The sequence below is a fragment of the Carex rostrata genome, chromosome 9, assembly GCF_964058835.1.
Source record: "Carex rostrata chromosome 9, lpCarRost1.2, whole genome shotgun sequence".
NCBI lineage: Eukaryota > Viridiplantae > Streptophyta > Magnoliopsida > Poales > Cyperaceae > Carex > Carex rostrata.
This window is the reverse complement of record NC_135926.1, coordinates 3796745-3822811: the sequence shown is the minus strand read 5'-3', so window position 1 is coordinate 3822811 and position 26067 is coordinate 3796745. Positions and strand designations below refer to the sequence as shown.

The 26067-nt window shown below is 32.9% G+C and overlaps 4 protein-coding genes across 7 annotated transcripts; 1 reads left to right on the top strand and 3 right to left on the bottom strand.

Annotated features, from left to right (window-relative positions):
* Positions 1-717: 717 nt before the first annotated feature.
* LOC144559619 (Pentatricopeptide repeat (PPR) superfamily protein) lies at positions 718-5263 on the top strand. Of its 2 annotated transcripts, none has more exons than XM_078308684.1 (3): positions 718-4576; positions 4720-4816; positions 4995-5263. In XM_078308684.1, the coding sequence occupies exon 1, from the start codon at positions 825-827 to the stop codon at positions 4563-4565; it is 3741 nt and encodes a 1246-aa protein (XP_078164810.1). In that variant the 5' UTR covers positions 718-824; the 3' UTR covers positions 4566-4576; positions 4720-4816; positions 4995-5263. The 2 variants fall into 2 exon arrangements, with proteins under 2 accessions (XP_078164810.1, XP_078164809.1); XM_078308683.1 differs by having other exon boundaries at positions 4676-4816.
* On the bottom strand, positions 5164-8557 carry LOC144559620 (thioredoxin-like 1-1, chloroplastic). 3 transcript variants are annotated; one of them, XM_078308688.1, is made up of 6 exons: positions 8218-8557; positions 7510-7683; positions 7110-7271; positions 6790-6868; positions 6471-6527; positions 5164-5942 (listed from the first exon to the last, which is right to left on the bottom strand). In XM_078308688.1, exons 1-5 carry the CDS (start codon positions 8413-8415, stop codon positions 6511-6513), a joined length of 630 nt encoding a protein of 209 aa, XP_078164814.1. In that variant the 5' UTR covers positions 8416-8557; the 3' UTR covers positions 5164-5942; positions 6471-6510. The 3 variants fall into 3 exon arrangements, with proteins under 3 accessions (XP_078164814.1, XP_078164812.1, XP_078164811.1); XM_078308686.1 differs by having other exon boundaries at positions 5164-5490; XM_078308685.1 differs by lacking the exons at positions 5164-5942; positions 6471-6527 and having other exon boundaries at positions 6576-6868.
* Positions 8558-14581: 6024 nt separating this feature from the next.
* On the bottom strand, positions 14582-16617 carry LOC144559882 (thioredoxin-like 1-1, chloroplastic). The gene is made up of 4 exons (XM_078309037.1): positions 16307-16617; positions 15592-15771; positions 15186-15350; positions 14582-14949 (listed from the first exon to the last, which is right to left on the bottom strand). The coding sequence occupies exons 1-4, from the start codon at positions 16499-16501 to the stop codon at positions 14809-14811; spliced, it is 681 nt and encodes a 226-aa protein (XP_078165163.1). The 5' UTR covers positions 16502-16617; the 3' UTR covers positions 14582-14808.
* A 4770-nt stretch (positions 16618-21387) lies between these two features.
* Positions 21388-24925, bottom strand: LOC144559492 (cytochrome P450 704B1-like). The gene is made up of 6 exons (XM_078308518.1): positions 24282-24925; positions 23714-23929; positions 23137-23433; positions 22625-23020; positions 22056-22256; positions 21388-21790 (listed from the first exon to the last, which is right to left on the bottom strand). Exons 1-6 carry the CDS (start codon positions 24606-24608, stop codon positions 21611-21613), a joined length of 1617 nt encoding a protein of 538 aa, XP_078164644.1. The 5' UTR covers positions 24609-24925; the 3' UTR covers positions 21388-21610.
* Between the last annotated feature and the right edge of the window lie 1142 nt (positions 24926-26067).

Below are 26067 nucleotides of genomic sequence, written 5' to 3'. Positions count from 1 at the left end.
ATATAAAGGAAGAATAAATTGTGGCACAAAAAATAATGTTTATTTCTTTATTGTTAACGAAGGTCGTAATCAACTACGAGGAAAGGTTTGAAAAAGAGAATATCAGAACTGAAAGTTCTTATGAGAAATCATGGAGGTACTTGCGATAATATGTTTCCTTTCAAATGCCATGTTTCTTAAATGATGTAACGATTTCCAGAAATTAGATAATTTTACTTAACGATATCCATTTTTATTTTCTTAAAAGATTGAAGGATCAAGGAATAATTTCTCACTGATTTTTTGATAGAAAGATTATTAAAATAATTTTATTACAATAATAAAGTAACTTCAGTTTACAAAAACTTAATTCTTTAATGTCATCCGTACCTTTACAAAATAAAAAATAATTTCATATTCATTCATATCATGCATGCAATTTATTTAAAATATTTTAATGCAAGATCTGAATATGATTTAAAACCTGCTAAGAAAATAAATACATATTCATAATTGAATCTTTAAATTATAATAAAATATGAACTCCCCTGTAAATTTTCAACAAATTCGCACTTAAAACTTCAAATTCTAATTGAGCGTGAATGCACTTGAAAATTTTCAGTAAATTTGCAATCGTGAAAGGATTTCTATTGACAGTTCAATGTGACCCTGCTGCACGATAGAGATCGAACGGTTACGATCACAGAACGAGGTCATCTACAGTTTTTTGTGCTTCTCAGATCTCTTCATGAATCATCCCCTGCTCTTTTCCCTCGTTACCAGTTCTGTGTCGCTGCGCGTTCACGGTTCATCCACAGACTCCATGGAAGTACAGAAATCTTTGAATGCATCTGATGGGTAGCAAATTCCGCTCCATTTTCTTTCTAACTCGATCCCACCAGTGCACATCTCCCCTTCTGTACCACCATTTCCCTCCAACCTTGCACACTCTCCTCTTCAACTTCTTCCCGCTCTGTCCGTTTCTGTCCTTCTCCACTTCCTCCAAAGCCATCTCGCATTCAGAGCCCAACTCTGAAATCCCTTTCAATTTCCATGAAATTTCTCCACCACCTGTACATACTACCGTGGCCCAATTCGCTATTTCAAAGTTTTATCACATTTGGGAGAAGAAAGCTGACACCTTTCCCTACGCTGCTCCTCTGCAATTGGTGATAAAGTTAGGTCTCGATCTTTCGCCTGAGATTCTTCGACGATTCCTGCGCGCCTCAGAACTAAAACCCGAAAACTTTTTAGAAATATTACTGGGTTTTGGTGACGAGGTTAACCTCAGAGAAGTGACATATTTGTGGAAGCTTTTTAGGTGGTGTGAGTTGCAAAGAGGAGATTTTCAGCACCTATCAAGGTCTTATGAAATTATGGTTTCGCTTCTCTCAAGTGCTCAGATGTTTGACGAGGCCAAATCTCTACTTTCATCTATGGTAAGAAACAACATCGTGTTATCTGACTATGGTGCTTTGTTTAGCGGCGTCATTCAAGCCTATGCTGAAGCATCCAAGGTTAACGATTCTTTGTCTCTTTTTGATCAAGCAAGAGATATGGGTCAGGTTTTGTCTGGTTCATGCTATCATTCTCTTCTTAATTCTCTAATCAAATTTCCAGATGCTGATTTGGTAGTTAGAGTCTATAGAGACATGATAAATGCTGGACTCGCCTCGTATTCTGAAAACCCTGTGCTGGAATTTGTTGTTACTAGGCTGGCAAACATAGGTAAACTTTCAGAAGCAGTAAGGCTCATTCGGCTTCTAAAACAATTTGGAATTAGACCTAGCCAGGAGGCCATCTCAGCAATTGCTGAAGGGTTTTGTATAAAAAAGGATTTTGGAGATATGATGAATTTTCTAAGAGGACAAGCAGCGATTCCTAAATCTGAAAATTGCAGTAAAATGGTTAATTCCCTGTGTACTAACCTTGGTTCTAAAAAAGCATGGATTTTTGTGCAAAGAATGGAAAAGATGGGTTTCAAACCTGACGCTGCAACCTTTGGAAATTTAATTTGTCAAAGCTGTAGGGGTGGAAATGTAAGAGATGCTTTTATTTATTTATCAGAATGTTTTTCGAGAAAAATAATGCCTAGAGTGTATTTTTATAATTCCATCATTGGAGGTATTTTCAGAAAGGGAATGTATAGGCATGTGAGTTATGTGTATGATGATATGCTCGAGAAAGGTCTAAAGCCTGATTTATATACTTTTAGAATTCTTGTAGCAGGATATTGTAAATATAGAAAGCTTGACGAGGTTGAAAAGGTAATTGATGAGGTGAATAATTCTAACATAATTTCTGTTCAAAGGGGAGGTTGCTTTTTCTCTAAAGCTATGTCAATTCTAGGGTTAGGTCACCTTGGGGTGAAGCTAAAGAGAGATAACAGTGCCGGGTTTCAAAAGGCTGAATTTTTTGACAATTTGGGAAATGGTCTGTACTTGGACATGGATATTGATGAATTCGAGTGTACATTGGATGAGGTTCTAAACCTAGCAATGGTGCCAAATTTTGACTCGGTTGTGATTAGTGAATTGAAGAGGGGCAATGTCAGAAATGCACTCGAGACACGACATGGGGCTGTGCAATTGGGGAATGATTTATCTCTAGAAGCTTATGAAGAACTATTAAGGTGCCTTCTTGCTAATGTGCAGTATTTGAAAGATGCTGTGAGGATTATAGATGAGATACCTGAATCGATATGTAATGTCGATTCGAGAATTTTGAATTTGGCCGTTCGAATTTTCAGCGAGAATAAGATGGCAGCGAAGGCATGTTTGCTTTTGGAGAGGTTGATTTCTCACGATATACTGGTAGAGAGAGGAAGTTACAGTTCCCTCCTGTTATGTTTTTGTGAAGAAAGAGATATCCATGGATTTAAGAAATCTTGGGAATTGGCAAAAAGAGGCAGTTGGTCGCCTGATAAAAAGGAATTAGAGGCTATTTTTTGTTTTTTGCTCAATTTTGGTGCTATAAGTGAAACCCTAGAACTTCTTGACAGTATTGAGAGATACCATCGCAGGTCTTCGGATTATGTATACAAGGTGCTTGTGAAATTGCTTTCTAGTACAGGATACACAGATTTTGCATGTGCAATAGTGGAGGCAATCCTTAACAATGGTTTATTTTTGGATAGTTCAAGCATTTTATATCTAATTGAGGGGTTTATAAAGGAGAGAAAGTCTGCTGAAGCGCTTGGTCTATATAAAATTTGGATCGAGAGGAATAGCACCTTAGATGCTGGTACTTTCCAACTTGTGTGGCCACTGATACTCAAGTTTGGCTGTGTTGACAGTGTATTTTGTTTGATACAACCTTCAGAAAAAACATTACCGAATTCTATCTTGGACTTGTGCTTGAGAGAGATGAGGAAAGAAGAGAGCTCAGTTTTTCAAGGGACAAGTTTGAAAAATTTACGTTTTGACGAATCATGCTTGAATACCTTGTTGCAAGGCAGTTGCAGAGAAAATAATTTCAAGAATACCCTGGAAATCCTTTGTTACATGCTAAGAAAAGGTGCTTGCATGTCCATCTCAGGATACCGAGCTCTCACAAGTCGAATGTGTGCAACACAGAATTTTGAGAAGGCCTTGAAACTTTCAAATATAATTCAAGGCGTGAACAAGCCAAGTGAAATTATTTACAAAAATATCCTCATATCTCGTCTCTTTAGCATGAGAAGTGAGCCTCTTGTTGACCGGGTATTAACTGAGATGCAACGTAGGGGTATAGACCCTGATAATGTTACCTATGATTTTCTACTGTATGGATATCATAAATGTGGAAATATGGGCAAATCCGTCGAAGCATTTGATGCTTCTATTTCTAAAGGATTTGAACCGAGCAATAGAAGCCTTAGAATAATCATGAGCCATTTTTGCAGGAAGAGTAGTTTAGACAAAGCAATTGAGCTATTTAATTTGACTAAATTAAAGAAATGGAAGTATGGTTCCTCGATTGTTAACACTCTTGGGTTACGCCTGATTTCATCTGGTCAGTGCTTGGAGGCAAAGCATATTTTTGAAAAGGCCCCTGTGAACTTGTACTTGGACCCTCTGATCAGACAATTTTGCAGGAAAGGAGAGATTACAACTGCAATCTCTTTGGCAAACAAAATGTTGAAAGGAGGCAATGTACCATGCGAAATCACTTATAGTGGAATAATTTACCTTCTTTGCCGTTACAGGGATATTGATGCCGCTCTAAATTTTTTAACTGAAATGGAATTACAACAATTGAGGCCGAGCAAAAAATCATCCGAAACCCTAATTCGAGCCCTCTGTGATCTAGGCAGATTACCAGATGCTAAGTCGGTTTTGGAAGTGATGGTACGGGTCGGTGCAGTACCGAGTTATGAGATTTATAACCATGTACTTGAGAAATATCATGAGGTAAAAAATTTGGAAATGGCGGCTGAAATTACACATGAAATGCAAAAGGCTGGGCATAAGCCTAAATTTGAAATGCAGTGGTCTATTATAAGTGAGTTGCGCAGTTCTGGGGATAAGTCAGGGAGAGACTGCAAACCGATTTTGCCCAGGGTTCTTTCCTTGAAAGGTGGGGCCCAGTTGAAGTTAAAAGGATGATGTTACAATAAGTAAGCTGTTATGTATTTGTTTTCTACACTTCTGTTACTTTTGTTTTGTTCTCTTTTTCTTTTAATTCTGGCTTACTAACTGATATACCTGAAATCCAGGATCTGATTTTTGCCACAAATAACCAAATATCAAGGCAGATCAGTGTGATGGTACCATGATATGGTGTATTGTACATCTTCTGTGGAGATAAGGACGAGCTTATGATGATAACGATTGAGGCTTCATTCTTAGGTGAACAGGTGTGTTCTTATTACAAAATTGAAGTTTATAGAAGTTCATTATAAGCTGTGTTTATGAATTTCTGATAACAACAAATCATAAGCAGTGCCAGTCTGCCAGCTTGCTAACATGCTAGCCGAGCACATGTACTCAGTTCTTGCTGTTTGTTAGTTTAATTGTTGTTCCTCTTCTTGTCAGGTATCACTTCAAAATTAACTTTGGTTGATTTTAGTGAGTCTCTGGAATCTAAGCCAGATGAATCTGGTATTGCCCAGACGTGAAAAACCAAGCACCCACCATAGAGAGAGAGAGATACCTTGGTGGGCACTACCAAGGTCACAAAAAGGAAAAAAGAAGAAGAGAGAGATGAACTAATTAGCTGATCTGCATTTCTATTTTGCAATGTACCAAGTCAAATGCATGTATGCTGATAGTATTCTCTTAAACTATGAACAATGATTGTACCACTAGATGATCATAGTAACCACAAAAAAAGAGAAAACAAAAACCTAAAAAAAGGTATAACAAAAAAGGAAGTTAGAACCAGTATCTATCCATTTTGAACAATTAAACCGTACTGGTTCAATTTTTGAAGACTAAAAATTCTACGTTAAGGATAATATTTCTAGTATTTGTATATCACTCAGTACTGCAATTTACTCGTATTAAGAGATCAATCCACCCTTCTCAGCACCTGCCAAGTTTTTCAAAAGAAAAGAAAAGAAAAGAGAGATCAATCCAAATTGTGCACTATTCTTTCACTGACAAGTTCTCATCTAAAAGTAGTTTTAGCTATGTTGCTATACCTTCGGTCCTTGACTACAACACCTTTACAAGACAAGTTTCTAATGATACGCTCAAAATCATTGATTTTTTTGAGGAAAAATAGGGGTCTGGTCCAAGTTTGATTGATAAAAAAATCATTGATTTATTTACCACCTCTTTACTACAAAATGAAAGGAGCTAAAGTTGGGCCTTCATGAAGCACCAACAGCCACGTTGGATGTCTTATCCATTCTGTTAGCAGATTAAGCTGTCACTGCGGGCCCAGATAGCAGAATCAGGTGGTAAATAATTGGGAGGAGTTGAAGAAAGGGTTGAAGGGGGTCTACTTGATACTAAATGATCCAATGTTATATAACCTACCTAAATTTCAAAAGTGGGAGTAATTTCAGAGAAGACCGCCAATTGCCTACCTAACTAGTGTTAAATTTGTTGGTACTCGAGTATATCTAAAACCAGAAAACTTACAGGAGCCTAGAAAAGACAGCTCAATTAATCAAGAGGTTGCAATAAATCCAAAATTTGATCTCTATTATTGCAAGTATGCTGTCTAATCTGGGCCTTCTAATAATCATACATTCACGGATATGTACAACTTTCTAATGCGTACTAAGTATCTCAAGTTTGTATTAGAAATGCATCTTCCCTAAGGCCGAAACTAATAGACAAGGGGCGTTTAGTTAGTGCATTATTAAAGAACAATCAATCCAACCAAGATTTTCTTTTTCTCACTAAACAATGGTTAAGACAGATTAGAAAAGTACAGGTTACAAAAGTCATCTCCCTGTTGGTTTTCACGACGGGGCCAGGCAAGTTAGCATGCTGCACTGACAAGCATGGCACAAGATATAAACAAAATACATATTTAAATGTGAGCATTTGTTAACTTACACAGCATTGATCTCTCTCCAACGAGCATTAGATTGATGGCTTATTTTTCATCAGGGCCTATTAATTATAGAAATATTGTTAAAGCTACAGCAATAAACTGAAAAAGAAAAAAAAAAAGTACCCCTAGATAATAATATACCCGCAGTAACCAAGCTCACTAATCTATACTAAATTAAAGAAATTGACAAATGTAGCATCTCACAATGCAAATGCTACTAGTGCTAAGCAGCATAAAAAGCAAAATCTTCATTGTTATTAGAAAATCCAACTGGATAATTAAGTTTAATCTCCTTAATTGAAGCTAAATTCAATAACTCACCCTCCTCTGATCCTTTCGAAGGCCCCGGATCACTTTCCTTAATTCCATGTTTCTTCAATGCATCTTTCAATTTATTTATCTAAACAAAAAAAAATGATCATAAACTAGGGTTGTATTAGCAAGAATAATCAAATATCGCAGTTTCTGATTGCGGTAATTTGTAAAAAAGAAAAAGAAAAAAAATCTACCATATAAAAAACTACCATTGCAAGAATCCAATTATCTACAAAGGTTGTTTCTGTAAAGAACTAAAGATTAATCTAATATCCCAATTTCTGATTTCAGTAAACTATAAAATATTATATAACTATAGAAATTACCGTGGCAAGAGTGCAGCTAAAGCTATGAATACGGCCTTGTGCGCGGTAGAATTGAAAAAAAGGCAGCACATGAACTATTAGAGTATCGCAAAGCGATTTATGCACCTGTTGATTAACTTTCAAAAATATAGCTTCTTGATGTGTCTCTGCTATTTGAAACACCTACAAGGAATCACATGTTGTAACTATTAAATTAATAGAGTTAGTATAAAAAAATTGTAAACATCTGCTTGATTATTTTGACAACTCTTAAAAAAATATGCCTTTTGGTCGTTTGACCTTTAACACAATTCCAAATTTCTCTTTAATGACGATTATTAACAGTACACCCTTTACTTGAATGATTTTGGCATAGTTTCTCATGTGTCCCCCTGCATAATAATGAAAATTGAATCTTTACCTTGGGATGAAGAGCCCGGCAACCACAACACGAGGGAGAGTAGAAATGCAGGACGACAAGCTTGTCCCCAGCATTCTTCAAAGACTCAACCAGATCATCAGCAGATAATATTTCTCTGTAGTTATCGTGAGCCATCTCCCACCAATTTGGAGATCCTTTCCCTGGATTTTTGACCTAAAAGCACATTAAGTCATTCAAATCAAACATATATTTTGACATGAAGATATTAACATCCAACAGCCATTACACATATACGAGTCTTTTCCACTTGACCTCAGGATTTTTCATATTTGCAAGGAACCAACTGAAACTTCAACTTCTTCAAAAGGAGTACCCCCAAAATTATTGTTTTATATTCAAATTTAGAAGTTACTCATTGCTGTGAAGATACAGGCATCGACAAACCAAAAAATTATATTATCTAAGTTTGAGTTTGACTAACACAAACTTCAATTTTTTAATAAATTAATTTACTGATCACATCTAACAAACAAAGCAAGAAGTAACCCAAATTAAAGAAGGTACCCATTAATGCATGGAAAGTTATGTATACTCATTTAATTAAAGTTAACTAGAAGGTGTATTTTCTAAAATTCGACAGGTGGAGTGTCAGTTCTGAGGAACGGAAAAAAAAAAAAAAAAAAACTAATATAGTCTCAAACAGAGTCTCCTTTTAATTAAGATCATCAGAATAAAGAGAGAGATTACATGGTCAGAGTCATTTGAATTGCAGCGGAGCTGCCATCCCGTTGATCGAATCTGCCTTTTCAGTTCTATTCTTGTTGTTCTGAAATTGAACTCGTTCGCCTGTCCCACAGCTCTACTTGATGGCCCAAGGAAGTAGTTTTCTCTCGCGAATTCTTTAATTCCACTCAAGTGCAATCCATTTCTCAGAAAAATCGCCATGATTCAACGAGAAATTGTGCCAAAATAACAAAACGGAAGCCAGAGGAGAAAATGGAATCGAAAAGGGGAGGGAAAATTGAAAGTGAGAAGCACAGAGAGAAATCAAGAGAAGAACATAAGCGACATAGATACACTGAGTGGGGTCTCTATCCAGGAAAAGAGGCGCTTTTATAGACCATTTCTTCCTAATAGACGTACAATGGACACTTCCAGTATCGAAGACACTGGACAGTCGACTCTGGCTTTAACAACAGAATTATGAAGTTGTTAGGATTATAAAAGTTTGTTATACTATACTGTTGGCTTTCTGTTAGAGATTAAGCACAGTTAGAATGATGTAACTAAGATTAGAAGAAGTCAAGAAGTGGTAATTACTATCATAAATACATACTGTACTACATGCAACACAGAGACACAATGAAGAGATAATATTTGTATAATATTACATCTATTTCATGTTACAAACTTCATATGTTAGATAGACCTGGTTTTAACCCTGCCATGGACCGTTTGTCCATAGTAAACTGTTTTTTTTTTTTCTCTCTATAATAAAATCAACTCTACTAAGAAAGTTTCCAGAACTTATATTTTTATTAACAATTAAGGTGACATTCTTTACAACAAGTAAGACGTTATATAGTTTACATACCAGCAATAAAAATATGAAATTTTTTATTTTAGTAAATTTATCATATACCAGTATATCTCTTAAAATGAATAAATCCTGTTCTAACGAAATGGAGAGATGCTTTATATGGGTTCAGAACTTCAGATAAATTAGATTTTACCAATAACTATATCGGAATTACATGTACAAAGTAAACTGTGTTTTTTTTTTTTTTATTGTAAAGTAAAATTAATTTTACTTTAGTCTTGTTTAGTATATGGTACTCTCAGATGAGATGAGAGCCATGTTTTGTTTGTGGAATTTACTTCCCTACCAAACAAATCAATTTTACTTTTAAATTGTTTGGTATCGTAGTAACTTCTAAACAATATGGACGTTATTCTTTATTTTGGACTATACTTAAAAAATGAATAAAAGATATAAGGATAAAATGATAACTCATTACTTTTATGTGGGATAAGAATTATCTTTTTATCCATCTACTTTATCTCCTTAGTAATGTGATTTTGAAAGTTATTGAGACAATTAAGTTGTTTGGTACAGGAGATAACTTCTGACGCAAAGTGTTTTTTTTTTCTTTATTCTTGAATTATGCTCGGAAAAGATATAAAAAAATTAGGAGTGAAAACAGATAATATATGGATCGAATAGTGGTAAAATTATATTTATATCTGTTTTTATTTTTCATATAAGGATCAGATCAGATATTTATTAAAAAAATATAAATATTATTAAAAAAATATCAAAATCCATAATATTCAGCTAATTAAAATGATGAATAATATAATTTTTTTTATAATATATATTGAACTATATAATATATATACTGTTTGAATATAAATAATTAAATTTAAAATCATATATGTAATATGTATCTGCATAAATATTCCAATATTAAATTTTTGTATCTAATTTTGAATACGATCGGATCTGCTCTATTCTTCTCCCCCCACCCCCCGCTATAAGAAATATAAGAATAAAAAGATAATTTTTATAATCCCTCTTGGATGAAATAAGAACTATTCTTATGCTTTTACTTCGTCTCACTAGAAATATATCTATAGTTTTCCCTTATCAAATAGGGAAAAACGATATTACGTTAAGCTGCTTGGTACAAGAATAACTTATAACGAAATAAGCATTATTCTTTACTTTTGGACTGTGTTTGAAAAAGAGAAAAGATACAACAATACAAAGGTTATGATTATCATCACTCTCACATATGGAATGAATTATTTTTAAATCCATTTATTTTATCTCACTAACAATATAATTTTCATAACCTTAAAAGAATAACAATATAATTTTCAAAAGTAATCCTAGTATAAAAATGGACAATAAGAAATCTTTACTTCTTTGTATTATTAAATAAATAAAGAAGCTATACATAAATATTAGATGATGCATCATTTTAAAAGACAAGTAAAAGTGTTAATACATAATCAACATGATCAACATAAAAGGCTTGAGAAGTTCTATTTTATTAAAATTAAATTCGTTACCTTTTTTCAAAGGACATGATTAAAAATATAAGATGGTCCTCATATTAAAATTAAGACGCACCATATGTCAGAGTATAATAACCATGGGACATCCATCAAAATGGACATATCCAGTTTTAAAGGAATGGTGGTAATCAAAGGAATCTATTTGCAGCGGTTACATTTCCAGTTACCCAACAAACCAACTTTGTGGATTATTAAGGGACTGTTTGGATTTTACTGTTTACGTGGAATTTTTTTTTTTTCACATAAACCGTAAAAAACAGTTCAAAAATTTTACAATCTCATTCCTATATCCATTCTTTTCCGTCTGTCGAACAGAACCTAAGGGCCTATTCGGCGGTATGAGGGGAATGGGAATGGGTACAGGATTTCAAAATTTTTGAACTGAAAATTACTATTCATGTGGAAAAAAAAAATTCAGTCTGAGTGAAATTTTTTTTCCCCATATGAACAGTAATTTCGTTGCTGCAGTACAGGCCCTAAGCAAGTTTACCCCTGAATTATTTATTTTCTCGTACAGTCATCTTGTAACAAAATATTTCATGTCAAAAAAGAAACGCTTTGTAAATTTGCATGTCATGTACAATTGTAAAACAAAAATAAGAGCATCTAGTGTTTTTACAGAGAGATATGTTGGCATCCAAATGAAAAGAAATTGCAAATGGGTATACTTTTTAAAACAAATGAGTAAGGCAGAGAATAGTACATGAGAAATTTGATTAAAGAAATGAGGAGAGAAATAAATTAGATGGTTGAGAGCATACATGATGTGGTATGGCTACAAAATTTGATAACTTAACCTTTTATTTATTATTTTTTTTTTTTGAATGGTCTGATTAAAATGCGTGCAGAATCATATTTTTTATTAAATATAATTGCAATTCAAAAACATTCACCAATAATTTCTATCTACTATGTGAAAACTGATAGCGAATTAGACTTTTATACAATATTAATGACATTTTTGTGATACTCATTTAAATTTTCGTGATTTTAGATGCAAATGATGTCTAGAATAAATGAGAAGAACCTTGCTCTCAGCTGTATTGAAGCAGTGTACATTTTCATTAATTTATTTAGATCTAATCAGTATTAGATAGCAGTTATCACCATGAGAATTTATTTTAATTATGCTAATGAATATTTCAAGAACTTGTACGGTTTTCCTTTTTGAAAGATTTGTTTGAACTTTTCAAGAGTTAATTAATATCATAATTGCCACCAAATTAATGCAAGTAGGTTGCACCGATTGATAATCTCATACATTAATTAAATTACTATTTATAATTAGAATTGGCATCCGGCTTCACAAAAAAATTATTATTGAGAGCTGAGAGTTTTTTTTTTCCGATTAGACCAATTTTGTCCTTAATAAATTCTTCTTTCAATCTTTATTTTAAATTAAGTAACTATTAATAAAGAAAATATTTGAGACTTCACAATACACATAGTAAATATTGTATATTAATGGAATTCATGAATAAGTAATGCAATTATTTTGATTTTAGCCATATGATCATGATTAAATTATAATAATTAATTAACTTTATCATCAAGAATAATATATTAGCATTCAAATACAATAAACTAGGGGTGCAAAATTGCAGACAGATCGGTTAATATAGGTCTGTATCTGGATATGTATTCGAATTTTTGTGGATTCAGATATTTGGATAAGTATAATTTGTAGATAGGATATGAATATAGGTGTAGATATGAGTTATGAAGATACATATATGAATACTATTTTGGTTTGGAAGTAGATACGGATAATAATTATCTGTATCTGTATTTTTTTTTTTTTTACTTTTCAGATATCTATTTGTGTAGATTCGGTATGATACAAATGATGATATGTATCCATATTTTTTTATCCTTCTGTTTTAGAATTATATATGTTTAGAGAGAAATATTTCTTTTTGTAAGTATCTATTGATTAAAAAATTACTTATCTTGGCTATTAAGTTTAGTCAACGACATATATATCTTATAATAAGATAACAAGTTTAACATTGAAAAAATATTATTATATATCTTATAATAAGATAACAAGTTTAACATTGAAAAAAATATTATTTTGTCCATTTAATATCCAATATGTATTCATGCCCATTTAATATTCAATTTGTATCCGTATCTATTTAGTATCCAATTTATATCTATATCTGTATTTGTATTCAAAAAATAAAACAGATACATATATAGTTTTTATCACTATCGAATCCATTTGCACTCGTACAATAAATAATATCCACAAAATGAAATCATCTATTGTAATTAACATATAAAATACTTAGAGAATAATGTAAGGATTTATGAACTTTTAAAGATTAATAAATGACTCTTCAATTGAAAATGTTCCAAAATGTAGCATGTTATATATTTTTTTTCATTTTTTTAATTGTGCATATTGGAACTAATCAAATTCGACCATCTTTTTTTTTTATTCAAATAATTTGTCTTAGATCAAATAGAGAAGAATTTGTTTTACCATTTTTTTTTTACCAATCTCAAAAAATTATATCATCAATTAATTACTTAGAAAGTTTCTTTGGGACTATTCTAAATTTGAATCAATATCCGCTTACTGAGGAAGGATATTCCGAAGGGAGTTATCTTCCTTGACAAAAAACAATAACTAACAACATCTAACACCTGAAGGTCAAAAGACTCGAAGGAACAAAACAACCATCTACTAGAGCTCAAAAGTCCATACTAGAGGTGGTTTTTGAATTTGTTTCTTATTCCACTGTATTAGATATGAATTATTTAAACAAAAATGCTTCATACTGGTGTAGGCATTAATTCCCCTTCCACAAGGGAGTAGGAATTAATTAGAACCCGAATAAGAAAGTATTTAATAAGAGGTAAAATTGTATTAAAAGCAAAATAATTCTCTCAACTCAAAAGTAGAATTCCTACCCTCAAAATAGAACTCCCCGCTGCAAATTTGTAGGTTCTATAATTGACTTTTATATAATCTTAGTTTTACTAATTTGTAAATTAATAGATTTTTCATTTTTGAAAGTTTACTGATTGTTTTACACTATAAATGCTTCGTAAAAGCATACTGTAAAGACTAAAGTGAAATTATCCTGCCACGTTGGGCCTTGAAGAAGCACCACTGCCACGGTGGAGCTCTTATCCGCTCTTAAACACAGCACGGGCCCCCACATGCGGGACCTATGGAATGGAGTACACTCGTCAACGAGGTGCCTTACCATCCATTCTGTTAGTCGATTGAGCTGTCACTGTGGGCCCAGAGAGCAGAATCACGGGGGTCCACCTGGTACTACACGATTCAATGTTGAATAACCAACCTAAATAAATTTTCAAAGTGGGAGTAATTTCAGGAAGGACATTTTTTTTTTTTTTTTTTTGCGTGGTATAATAACTTTATGATTTTGTTGTTTTTAAAATTGGGACATTTTTTTTCTTTCGAAGGGAGGGAGAATTTGTATGTCTGCTGTAGAAAGAATCCGGTCTATTTAATCTGCATTGACATAAATATTAGAGATGCCTTGTTAATTTTCAAATGGAGTCCATTTGGTCCGGATTGTTATTAGATGCTCTGACTACAAACTCAAAATATGAGTTAACCGTAGAGGATTAACCCGGGGTGAAAGGGTTGTATAGACGATTTAATTATTTGAGAGCTATTATATCAAACTTATTTTAGTTATTCTGCTAGATTGCCTGTGGCCCCTTGGTAAAAGGACGTCACCAGAACAATATGTAAATTATTTGGTACTCAAAAGATATCTGAAACCAGATAAACTGATAGGAGGTTGCGTCTTGACTTCATCGCCAGAAACAAGTTGGTCATGGAGATTAGAAAAGACAGCTCAATTAATGAAGAGGTTCCAATAAATCCAAACTTCAAGAGGCAATATCTCCATTATTGCAAGTAAGCTGTCTCATCTGGGCCCTTCAATAATCATGCATTCATGGACAAGTACAAATTTCTAATGCGCACTATGTATCTCAGGTATTTATAGATTCTATTTAGAGATGCATCTTCTCTAGGCCGAAATTATATGCTTATTATTCAATTGAGCCCTATTAATTATAGAAATATTATTATAAAAAACAGCTACAGTAATAAGCAGAAAAAGAAAAATACCCCTCCTCAGAGGACTAGATAACATTATACCCTCACTAACCAAGCCCACCAAACTATACTTGAAACAAAAGTAATTGACAATTAAAGCATCTCATTATTAATATGCTGCTAGTGTTAAGCAGCACAAAGAGCACAATCTAAACTCCAACTGGATAATTAAGTTTAATCTCCTTATTTGAAGCTATATTCAATAACTCACCCTCCTCCAATCCTTTTGCAGGACCCAGACCGCTTTGCTCAATGCCATGTTTCTTCAAGGCATCTTTCAATTTATTTATCTAAATAAAGAAAATAAGATCATAAACTAAGGTTGTAATAACAAGAATAATAAAATATCGCAGTTTCTGATTGCGGTAATTAGTTAAATGGGAAAAGAAGATCGAGCATCTAAACTACCATTGCAAGAATTCAATTATCCCGATTTCATATACAAAAGGTGTATTGACAAGAATAATAAATATTCCAATTTCTGATTTTTGTAAATTATAAAAAGAAATACAACTATATAAATTACCGTGGCAAGAGTGCAGCTAAAGCTACAAATACGACCTTGTGCGCCTCGGTAGAATTGGAAAAAAGGTAGCACACGAACTATTAGATTATCACAAAGCAATTTATGCACCTCTTGATTAACTTTCAAAAATATCACTTCTGGGTGCATCTCTGCTATTTGATGCACCTACAAAAAATCACATATTGTAACAAATAAATTAACAGAGGAGTCCTTAGGTAAACAAAACTGTAAACATCTGCTTGATTGTTTTGACAACTCTTAAAAACATGCCTTTTGGTCGTTTGACCTTTAATACAATTCCAAATTTCTCTTTGATGAAGATTATCAATAGTACACATTTTACTCAAAAGATTTTGGCATAATTTCTCAGTGCACCCCTGCATAATAATGAAAATTGAATCTTTACCTTGGGATGAAGAGGCCGGCAACCATTACAGGAGGGAGAGTAGAAATGCAGGACGACAAGCTTGTCCCCAGCATTCTTCAAAGACCCAACCAGATCCTCAGCAGATAATATATCTCTGTAGTTATTGTGAACCATCTCCCACCAAGCATTATATGGAGTGGCTTCTACTGGATTTTCGACCTAAAAGCACAGTAAGTCATCCAAATTAAACTTATATTTTGACATGAAGAAATTAACATCTAACAACCATTACACATATACGAGGGTCTTTTGAATTTGACCCTTAAATTTTTTATATTTGCAAGGAACCAACCATAATTTTAACTTCTTTGGAAGGACCCAGAAATTATTGCTTATTGTTCAACTTTAGAATTAAGTTGCTCTTATTGTTGTGAAGATGCCTCTAGAAACAAAAATGAATATTATCTAGTTTGGCCTTTTGACTACGTAACACGGACTTCATTTTTGTTAAATAAATTGTTTAACTGATCACATTTAACAAACAAAGCAGGAAGTAACCCAAATTAAAGACTGTACTTTTAACGTAAGGAAGGTTAAGTATAGTCCTTAAATAACAGTTAGCTAGAAGGTGTATTTTCTAAAATTCCTCAGGTGGAGTGTCAGTTTTGAGGAACGACAATAAAATAAAAATAAAATAAAGTAGTCTCAAACAGGGTCTCCCTTTTTAGCTCATCAAATTAAAGAGAACAATTACATGGTTAGAGTCGTTGAAATTGCAGCGGAGCTCCCATCCCGTCGATCGAATCTGCCTTTTCAGTTCTATTCTCTTCGTTCTGAAATTGAACTCGTTCGCCTGTCCCGCGCCTTTACTTGATAGCCCGTAGTAGTTTTCTCTCGCAAATTCGTTAATTCCACCCAAACGCAGTCCATTTCTCAGAGAAATCGCCATAATTGAACGAGAAATTGCGCCAAAAATCGCTTCGGAATAAGCTCTAGAGAAGTATGAAGCAAATAACAACAATGGCAACCAGAAGAGAAGATGGAATCGATGAGGGGAGTGAAAATTGACAGAAGGGACATATATATACTGAGTGGGGTCTCTATCCTGGAAAAGAGGCTTCGTTTATAACCTCTTTATCCATTCCATGCTATCAACTTTAGATTTTAGATAGACCCGGTTTTACCCCGGCCAGTGAACTAGTGAAGGGTGAGTATTCAATATTCTATGGAAACCGGATTTTTATTTGGCAAGGGGCTTAAAATTTACTGAACAGTTTTGATAAAAAAAATTGTTTTAAAATTTGTATTTTAGAAATTTAAATTATTCGAATTCTTCCATCACGGAACGGCACGGTACGTGTTACTGTTCTATGCCGTGACCATTCCTTAATATTTTGGTCACAGCACGGCACGCAAAGGATCCGATCACTACACGACACGTAATCACGCGAGTCACGTGTAATTAGGACCGTTAGGTCTTAATCAAATGGATAATCTTGAATAAACTAACTTAAATTATGAAAAAATAGTTAAACGTGAGAAACGTGACCAATTACGTTTGGACACGGCACGCGAGTCACGCCGTGACTCGCGTGTCGTGATCACCCCTTGACATTTTGGTCACGACATGGCACAGCATGGGTCACTGTTCACTTGGTCACAGCACTGGTCATTGTTCACTTGATCACGACATGGCACGAGACCAAAGTCATGGCTTGTTAGTCACGACACGGCACGGCACGTAGGGCTATCAAAAAAGCTCGTGGCTCGCTCGTGACTCGCCTCTAGTTCGCTCGGTAGTGGACTGAGTTGTTAACGAGCCAGCTCGGTCTAGGCTCGGGCCAAAATAAACGAGCTGAGCCAGGGGTCAGCTCGGACCAGGCCAGCTCGGCTCGTTAAGCTACAGTGGATTTAGGGTTTAGTCCCGTATAATTTTAAGTCCAGTCTCATTTTCAAAGGCGCAATTATGCAAAATTGATGTATTTTCGGTTTGGGAAGAAATGATATGGGCTTTAGTTGCTTGAAGATGTGCCTGCTGGACGATTTCTTAAATTTTTTGAATGGGTTTTTTTATTTTTTTATTTTTGAATTTGTATAATAGCAGCCCAATAAAGTCTAGCTCGTTAGCTCACGAGCTAGCTCGGGCTGGCTTGTCACGAGCTGATCCAGAGTTTTTGGCTCGGGTGACCTAGGTCTAGCTCACTCGGTCCAGGCTCGGGCCAAAATAAACGAGCCGAGCTAAGGCCCAACTCAGCCCGAACCAGCTCGTTTACAGCCCTAACGGCACGGCACGTTTTTTCCACTCTATATAGTTTACATATTATGACGTTTTTTTTTTCTAAAACTTATATTTTTTTTTAATAAAATGACACTTTTAAAAAAAAATAAGACCACACTAGTCAGTAGTCACCGAAATTTGTATTAATATTCAAAAAAAATAAATCAAAATTTAACAATATGCACCCATTTTCATATTATTTTCGATTATGTCCAATCCAGAGAATAATTCTCTGGATCTAGGCTCATTTTTCGGATCCAAAAGTTTACTTTCCGAAGAATTATTCTCCGAATTTGAGTTTTTTTTTTATTAAACATAAAATGTTATGATTTTTTTTATATTGAAATATTAGAAATATTTTATATTTTTTTTTGAATATATATGTAAATATAATTTGATTTATTAGAAAGACTATGATAAATAATTCGATCAATATTATTCAGGTCAAAGTTTGAGTAAATAAAGAAAATATTATGGTCCTTCTACTACATTTAAATTCTAAGATATTGTATCTATTTTGAACTTTTTTTGTGAGAAATCATTTTGTCTAACAAAAGTCAGAGAATATTATTATTAATTTTTTTTAAAAAGGACCACAATATTTGTCTATATTTACCTAAAAATGGCTTTTGAACCGAGATCAATAACTCAGATTTAAAAGATTTTTACTTTTTTCAATAACACACAAAGTAATATTTTAATTTTTCTAATAGCTACAAAAAATTCAGCCTGAAAAATATTGATCTGGATTATTTGTCACAGTCTTTCTAATAAATCAAAGTATACAGTATTCAATCTATTTTCAAAAAAATATATAAAATATTTCAAATTTAATATAAAAATAAATAAATCATAACATTTTTCTGTTTAATTAATAAAAAAAAATTTCAGAAAATTATTCTCTGGAAACACAAGTTCGGAGAATAATTCTCTGGAAAGAGAGTTTTGAATTCGAAAATTATTTTTCAGAAAGAAGGCCTGGATCCTAAAAATTATTCTCCGAATTGGACAAATTTGAATTTTTTTGAATTTCGATGTAGATTGTTAAATTTTATATTTTTTTTGAATATTAATAAAAAATTTCGGCAGTAGTGACTACATAGTTTACATATTTGACCACCTGCATAAAATCTGAAATAAAAAAAGTAAATTTACAATGTACATCTCTAAAAATCTGAGTTCTAAATGACGCGCTATAGTATTTTCGGACCATAAAAGCTATGGCGCTATAGCACGTTATAGTGGCATAATATGGCAATATCGTTGTTTTTTCGACCGTTCCGCTATGATGCGATAAACACTATTTAAATCTTTGCTAAAAATGAATAAATAATTTTCTAATGAAATGAAGAAAGGCTTAGATTCATATAAATTATATTTTATTGTTATTGGGTACCATATGCATAAAGTAAATTGTGTTTTATTTTTTCTCTGTATGTAAAATTAGTTTTACTTTAAAGGTATTGTTTGGTATATGGATAATACTCATGCGAGATACGAGTCATGTCTCGTTTGTAGAAGTTACTTTCGCATCAAACAAATCAATTTTATTGTTTTTTATATATTTTTTTGAAATAAAAGGTAAAAGTCTAGCCTATCAACTTTCTTTAAACTTTTATTTATATTATAGAGAATTTTCTTACTTTGTGGATTTTGAATCCATGACTTCTTACGTGAGAATCATGCGTCTTTGTCACTAAACTAAAGACTGGATCTCTCAAGTTTTTTATATAGAAATAACTTCTAAACAATATGGACGTTATCCTTTATTTTTGGACTATACTTAAAAAAAGGAATAAAAGATAGAAGGATAAAATGATAACTTATTACTTTTATATGAGATAAGAATTATCTTTTTAATTTTTTTTTTCAAAAAAAGAATTATCTTTTTTATTCATTTACTTTATTTTTGGACTATATAAGTATATATTTACTATGTAAACTGTTATTTATTTTGGACTATGCTTGAGAATGAAAGATAGATAATTCTTATCATCAGTTTTATATGAGATAGGAATTTTTTTTAGTCATTTAATCACTTTATCTCACTGATAGCATGACTTTGTAAATTATCCTTCTATCAGATTAGACAAATCTGTTGCACTTTGATATTATTTGGTACATGTATAACTTACGCCGGGATATATATAACTCTATCCTTTATTCTTGGCCTGTGTTCGTGAAAGGAATAAGGGATAGAAGAATAAAAAGTATTCTTATTTTATTCTTGGACGGAATGAAAACTATTTCTTATCTATTTTATCTCACTAGAAATAAATTTTTGAAAGTTCTCTCCCATTAAATATGACGAATCAATTTTGCGTTAAGCTGCTTGGTATGAGGATAACTTCTGAGATAAGTGTATTTTTTTTTTAATTTGGATTGTGTTTGGAAAAGAGATAGAAGAATAAAAAGATAAAAGATGATTATATCATCACTCTCATATAGAATAAATTATTTATTTTCTCTCACAATCAATATAATTATAAAAGTTATCCTCTTATATAAGAACAATAATAATTTGTTACTTCATTTTATAAAAAATAAATAAGAAAGATTTACATAAATATTAAGATGGTGCATTATTTTAAAAGAAAAGTAAATAGCTTAATCCAGTTGTTCCACACGAACACGATCAACATAAAGAAGCTTAAGAATATCTATTTTATTAAAATTAATTTTGTCACATTAATTTTTCCAAAAATAAATAAATAAATACCACCACTTGTCTGCAAATTAAAATTAAAATGGATAGATCATGTCTTAGTGGAATGGTGATAATCAAAAGGATCTATTTTCAGAGAACAACAGCAGTTACTTATCTAGTTATCTTTATGTTATTGGTTATTAAGCGAAGAACAATAACAGTTACTTATCTGATTATCCTCACTTTTATCATTACTCTCACATGAAATAAAAAATAATACTTTATATCTACGTTATTCTTCTATCAAAATTAGGTAAAGTAATGTTTGGTAGAAGGATAACGTAGATATAAAATATTTTTTTATTCTATGTGAAAGTAGTGATAAAAATTTATTTTTTTATCAAACTCAACATATTTTATAATTTCTCAAGATAAAAGGTAAAGATAAGATTTATCTTTATTTCTGAAAGTTATCCATATCAAACTTTAAGAAGAAAAAAGAACCAAATTCACTCTTGATAATAAAAATAGTGATAAGATCTATCCCTTTTTCTTTTATCTTAATTTTTTTTTTTTGAGAAATTAATCACCACAAGAGAGAGAGAGAGAGTTAACCGGCCCTTTTAAGAAATCAAAACAGCCCTTTTATGAAATTTTAAAATCTCAATAATAATTCCATACAATAAATTAATAATCAATTGTAGTTTCAAATATTTGTACATGTCTGTAACTTTTTACACAAAAATAACAAGTAATTACAAAAAACAAATGCTAGGCGGACTCACAAAAAAAAAAACACCACACCTGTTGCATTTGCATTATGTTTTGAGATTTCCCCAGTTCGGTGCTATGAATTTAATTTTTTGACGCCACCAATAAAAAAATCATCACCATGTATCTTATAAATTGAGTGCTGTTTAGAAATATAGATCCTCAAATGAAAAAATAAATAAATAATGTGTTGCATCTTTTCAGTTTAGCTTTGGAACAACAGTAAAGAGTTCAAGACTAAGATAATGGGTACATGGTTTTAATCAATTCTACTAAATCACCAGTCTTTTCAGTACTTGTAACTTTCTTTCAACAAAACAATGAAAAGTTAGACTGAACTTATGCAAGAAAAGCCATCTAATTTACATCAACCGAAAAACATGCACATTTAATCCATGAGCCATGGAGAGCAATGTCATCATCCTATATTTGACAGGCTGATTTTGTACCAACTCAAACTTATAGAACCGGCATAGTATGGCAGCCGTCATCTTCATCTGGAGATATGCTGAATCTTTTCCTAAACAAATGCGAGGACCAGCCTGAAAATGTGTAAAATATGAAAAAGTTAACACTTAAATGTATAAGGTGGGAAAAAAACTGCTTCTCAGAATCTACAAATAGGTAAAATCAGTGTTGATCAGTAATTCATGTAATATACTTATTACTGGATGAAACTGAGAACTTTCATAGTTATATTTTCACAATCATTGTGCCAATTAATGAAAATCAACCCTCAAATATCATATCATAGCAATAATTAAATGAGAAATTGGCATCAGCAGTGAATCGTATTAGTCATTTTACCTGGAAAGCTGTGAATTTGAAAGGAGACACATTTTGGAAAACACCATCCTTAAACCATCTTTCAGGCCTGAAAGATGCGGCATCCGGGCCCCAGTTGTACTTCATTCTCCCCATGGAGTACGGCACGTAAGTCACCATGTTACCGGCCTTCAATTTTGTGCCATCTGGCAGTATATCATCTTGTAGTATACCTTTTGGATCCTATGTGCATATTACAAGAAGATTAATGTACCAGTAGTGATATTATACATGGTCGAGGACAGCATTCTTGAATTTTAGTACTTAATTGATCATGTGTAGTGTGGTGGTGTCAATACATGGTTGTGACTCTACACCAAATTTGTACCAGAAGTAACTGTTACTTGTATATAGCATACTGAATTTTGGTCGATTTTTGGAGCTCCTTCAAAATAATATATTTTTTTCTATTTAGTTCTATAATCTCAGCTAATGTTGGAAGTTAATGTAAGATAACCATTTTAGACTGTAAAATTGGCACGAAAAGTCAATTAATAATTAACTCTGATAATTGCACCTAATAAAATTTGGATGGATAGACTTCACATCACCTGTGGAACTGCAGGATACAACCGAAGTGTCTCTGTTATGCATGCATGCAAGTACACTAACCTCCCAAGACTATCATAATTCAACAAGTTTGCAAATTGTTCAGTTCGAGCCGTAAATGACTTTACATTGTTCACATCAAAGGAAATCAATTCGATGTCATCTTCTTTAGCTCTCTCCTCTTCGAATTGTTTCAATTCAGAATAAAGTTTCTGTGCCACTGATGGGTGGGTCATGATCATGTAGGTGAACCAAGAGAGTGTGGTGGCAGTTGTGTCTCGGCCAGCTATAACGAAATTTAGCACCACATCTCGGAGGCTCTTGTCATTGTTGAAATTGCTTCCGGGTTCTTCTCCTAGCTCAATGAAGCGTGATAATATATCATGCTTGATGTGTTCCTTGTAGAATGCAAAACGAAAAGGTAAATAAACAGTGATGAATAAAAACTGATACCAATTTCAATTGGATTAAATTGGACTTGCTACATTAAGTGTAAATCTTGCAATGATAGTACCTCATAGGTGTTTTCTGTAGTTCGAGCCTGTTCAATCTCAGCTTTTCTCTTATGAATCATGCCATAGGTGAATTCATCAATGATCTTGATGCTTTGTTCAAGAAGTGCTTCTGATCCGATTCGCAAGAATCTCTTGATTCTCCAAAAGGGGTCGATGAATCGGAGAGTCACGATTATGTTGGCAGCATCAAATGCTTGTGCAAAGTTATTACATGGGAAGTTTGGTGACAGCGTGCCTATTTCGATTCCAAACCCGACTTTACATATTGAATCCAGTGTCATCCTCATCAAAAGATCCTACATCACAACTAATAATTAGTAACGGTTTCTAAAATTCTCTACAGTTAGCTGAGACACATGAGTAGTTTAGAAAATCGTATTTGGTACGAGCACTTGGGTGAATTTATGAAATCCATAACAGCAACATGCCCTAAAACAATAACATAGAAAATTTGGAAGTTTGATTACTAGTCAATTGTTAGGTCTTGATCTTAATACCCAATTTACTGTTGTTCTGATCTCTAAATTTAGTTAATCACTTAAAGTTATAAAATTTGAAGATATTGAAAAAAGTAACCTGCATGTCTGTAACTCGATAATCAATGGATGCTTGACATAAGATATTTGATAGCTTCAGCCCGTACTCTCTAAAGACTTTTGTGCTTAAATCTCTTAAATTTTTTGAAGCAAACTCAAAGCTTGCTGTCTTTCTTTGTTTGCGCCACAAGTCTCCATCCGCATTAAAAATCCCGTCACCGAGCAATACATCCATGTAGGACCTGTACGCTTTCCCCTAAATTATACAAGAATCAGTAAAATGGTACTTATTCAGAAAATGATACAAAGGTCTGTCAGTATAATTTTAGTACAAAAAGGAGAACTCTAATTTATGGACTATTTTTTCAGCAACATAAGGGGTAACATCCTACCATGTCCGTTGTAAGTTTCAAAAAAATTGCATTTTAATGAATACAAAACTTGTATAACAAAAGGACACAATATGCTTTAATTTTCAAAATTAAGGCATACATAGAAAACTTCAAATGTTGAATTACAGGCAATAGTTTCACTTCAAATCAACAAGCAATTGTATACAAAACACTGTTTACTGCTTGTAAATGTTAGCTCAACAACAGAAGAATTACCTTGGGGTAATTGGAAAAATTAGTTTTCAATATATGCTCCACATTTGTTGGGTCCGCAATATAGGTGTAAGAATTAAAAGGCATTGAAACATGTATCGTCTTATGAGTCGCCAAGTACTCGGCAAGCCAATCATGCATTCTCTCATAGTTCTTCAACTGCTCGATTGTAGCCCCAATTAGTGGCCATGTTTTCGGACCCTTCTTATTTCTCTGACTCAATCTATGTATCAGAATCCATGAGGCTACAACTAGGCAAAATGCAATACACCGATGTAACCCTGGTGTAGGGGTCAGAGATGATTTGACCTCACTATTAGCATCTTCCATGTGTTTGTGTATTTGCTTGGAAGAGAAATGTAAAGTTTGAGACAAAGGTTTTTTCCATTCATGTATGTAGGAAGAACTTTTATTATGTGAGATATTTTAGAAAGAAGCAATCTTGGCGTGAATTAGAATTTTAGTTGGTGAGGTATTTTAGATAGAAAAACTTCTTTCATTCATTTTGTGCTAGCAACCTAATAATGTGAGAAATTTTGTTATTCATCTACTTTTAAACCTATGCAAAGAAAATTGAACTAACGGTTTGTAAAAAGCCTTTTTTCATTCATTCTGTGCTAGCACCCTACCGCTTTTAAACCTATGCAAAGAACAAACTCGTATCCTCCCGGTTTAGGGCTGCTAATGATTAAGGTTCAGTTCAAACTCGGCTCGGCTCAATGAGAGAAGCAAAATGATTCGGCTCTAACTCAGCTCGATTTTGAAAGAAAAAGCTCGGCTCGGCTCGGCTCGCGAGCCGGCTCATATTTTTACTTATTTTCCTATGTTTATTTTTTTAACTTACAAGATGAAAGGGTTATATATAAAGATTGGAGTGAGTCTATGGTACTATGCATATTACGATTTGGCCCGTAATATGGCTCAATATTCGACTTTTCAAAATTCTAACGGTCAATCCGAACCGTTCATCTTGTTCTCCATATTAATATGTGTTTGGAGACCAAATTTTACATTTTTTGAAATTTGTTTACTATTTTTTTAGATTTATTGAAAATCACTGTTTTTGGATGGTCCAGAATTTTCAGATCAAGTGATTTTCTAAATATCTAAAAAAATAGTAAAAAAATTTCAAAAAAATGTAAAATTTGGTCTCCAAACACATATTAATATGGAGAACAAGATGAACGGTTTGGATCGACCGTTATGATTTTAAAAAGTTGAATATTGAGCCATATTACGGACCAACCCGTGATATGCATAGTACCATAGACTCACTCTAAAGATTGTACAAACTTGTCAATTGCAACAGTCACCAGTAACAAAATAGCCAAAGCTCTGTACAGAACCATCACAAACATCTCTCTCTCTCTCTACTTGATTCAAACAAAAACGGAGATCGACCTAATAATTAGACACTTCATTAATTCAGTTGCCGGCATTTATTCCAAATATTCGGACCTTGTGCATGTTAGGCATTTTTGCAACAACTAACACAGTCACAGCAATTGTGTTCAGAAACAGCATCGGGTGATTGTAGTCTGTTGTGTTTGATGCTATGAGATACCTGATAAAAGAGGTGTCAATTAGCCAGTATTAGTCCTCTTGAGTAAAATCCAAAAATACATCAAATATTTTCCTGATAAAAGAGGTGTCAATTAGCCAGTATTAGTCCTCTTGAGTAAAATCCAAAAATACATCAAATATTTTGTTCATTTTGTTAATTTAGTTAATTTTGTTAAAACTTAAAAAAAATCAGAAGCCCAAAAAAAATGAAAATCATACCAAAGAA

Bases quoted from the DNA above. Each gene is read 5' to 3' on its own strand.
- LOC144559619 (XM_078308684.1), top strand. From the start codon at position 825: ATGCATCTGATGGGTAGCAAATTCCGCTCCATTTTCTTTCTAACTCGA.
- LOC144559492 (XM_078308518.1), bottom strand. From the start codon at position 24,608: ATGGAAGATGCTAATAGTGAGGTCAAATCATCTCTGACCCCTACACCA. The intron at 23,930-24,281 runs GTAATTCTTCTG...TGTATAATTTAG, and splicing joins ATTTTTCCAATTACCCCAAG to GGGAAAGCGTACAGGTCCTA. The intron at 23,434-23,713 runs GTTACTTTTTTC...GTTGTGATGTAG, and splicing joins ATCGAGTTACAGACATGCAG to GATCTTTTGATGAGGATGAC.
- LOC144559882 (XM_078309037.1), bottom strand. From the start codon at position 16,501: ATGGCGATTTCTCTGAGAAATGGACTGCGTTTGGGTGGAATTAACGAA. The intron at 15,772-16,306 runs GTAATTGTTCTC...CTGTGCTTTTAG, and splicing joins ATTTCAACGACTCTAACCAT to GTCGAAAATCCAGTAGAAGC. The intron at 14,950-15,185 runs GTAATTTATATA...TTCTTTATTTAG, and splicing joins TTAGCTGCACTCTTGCCACG to ATAAATAAATTGAAAGATGC.
- LOC144559620 (XM_078308685.1), bottom strand. From the start codon at position 8,415: ATGGCGATTTTTCTGAGAAATGGATTGCACTTGAGTGGAATTAAAGAA. The intron at 7,684-8,217 runs GTAATCTCTCTC...ATGTGCTTTTAG, and splicing joins ATTCAAATGACTCTGACCAT to GTCAAAAATCCAGGGAAAGG. The intron at 6,869-7,109 runs GTAATTTCTATA...TTTTTTGTTTAG, and splicing joins TTAGCTGCACTCTTGCCACG to ATAAATAAATTGAAAGATGC.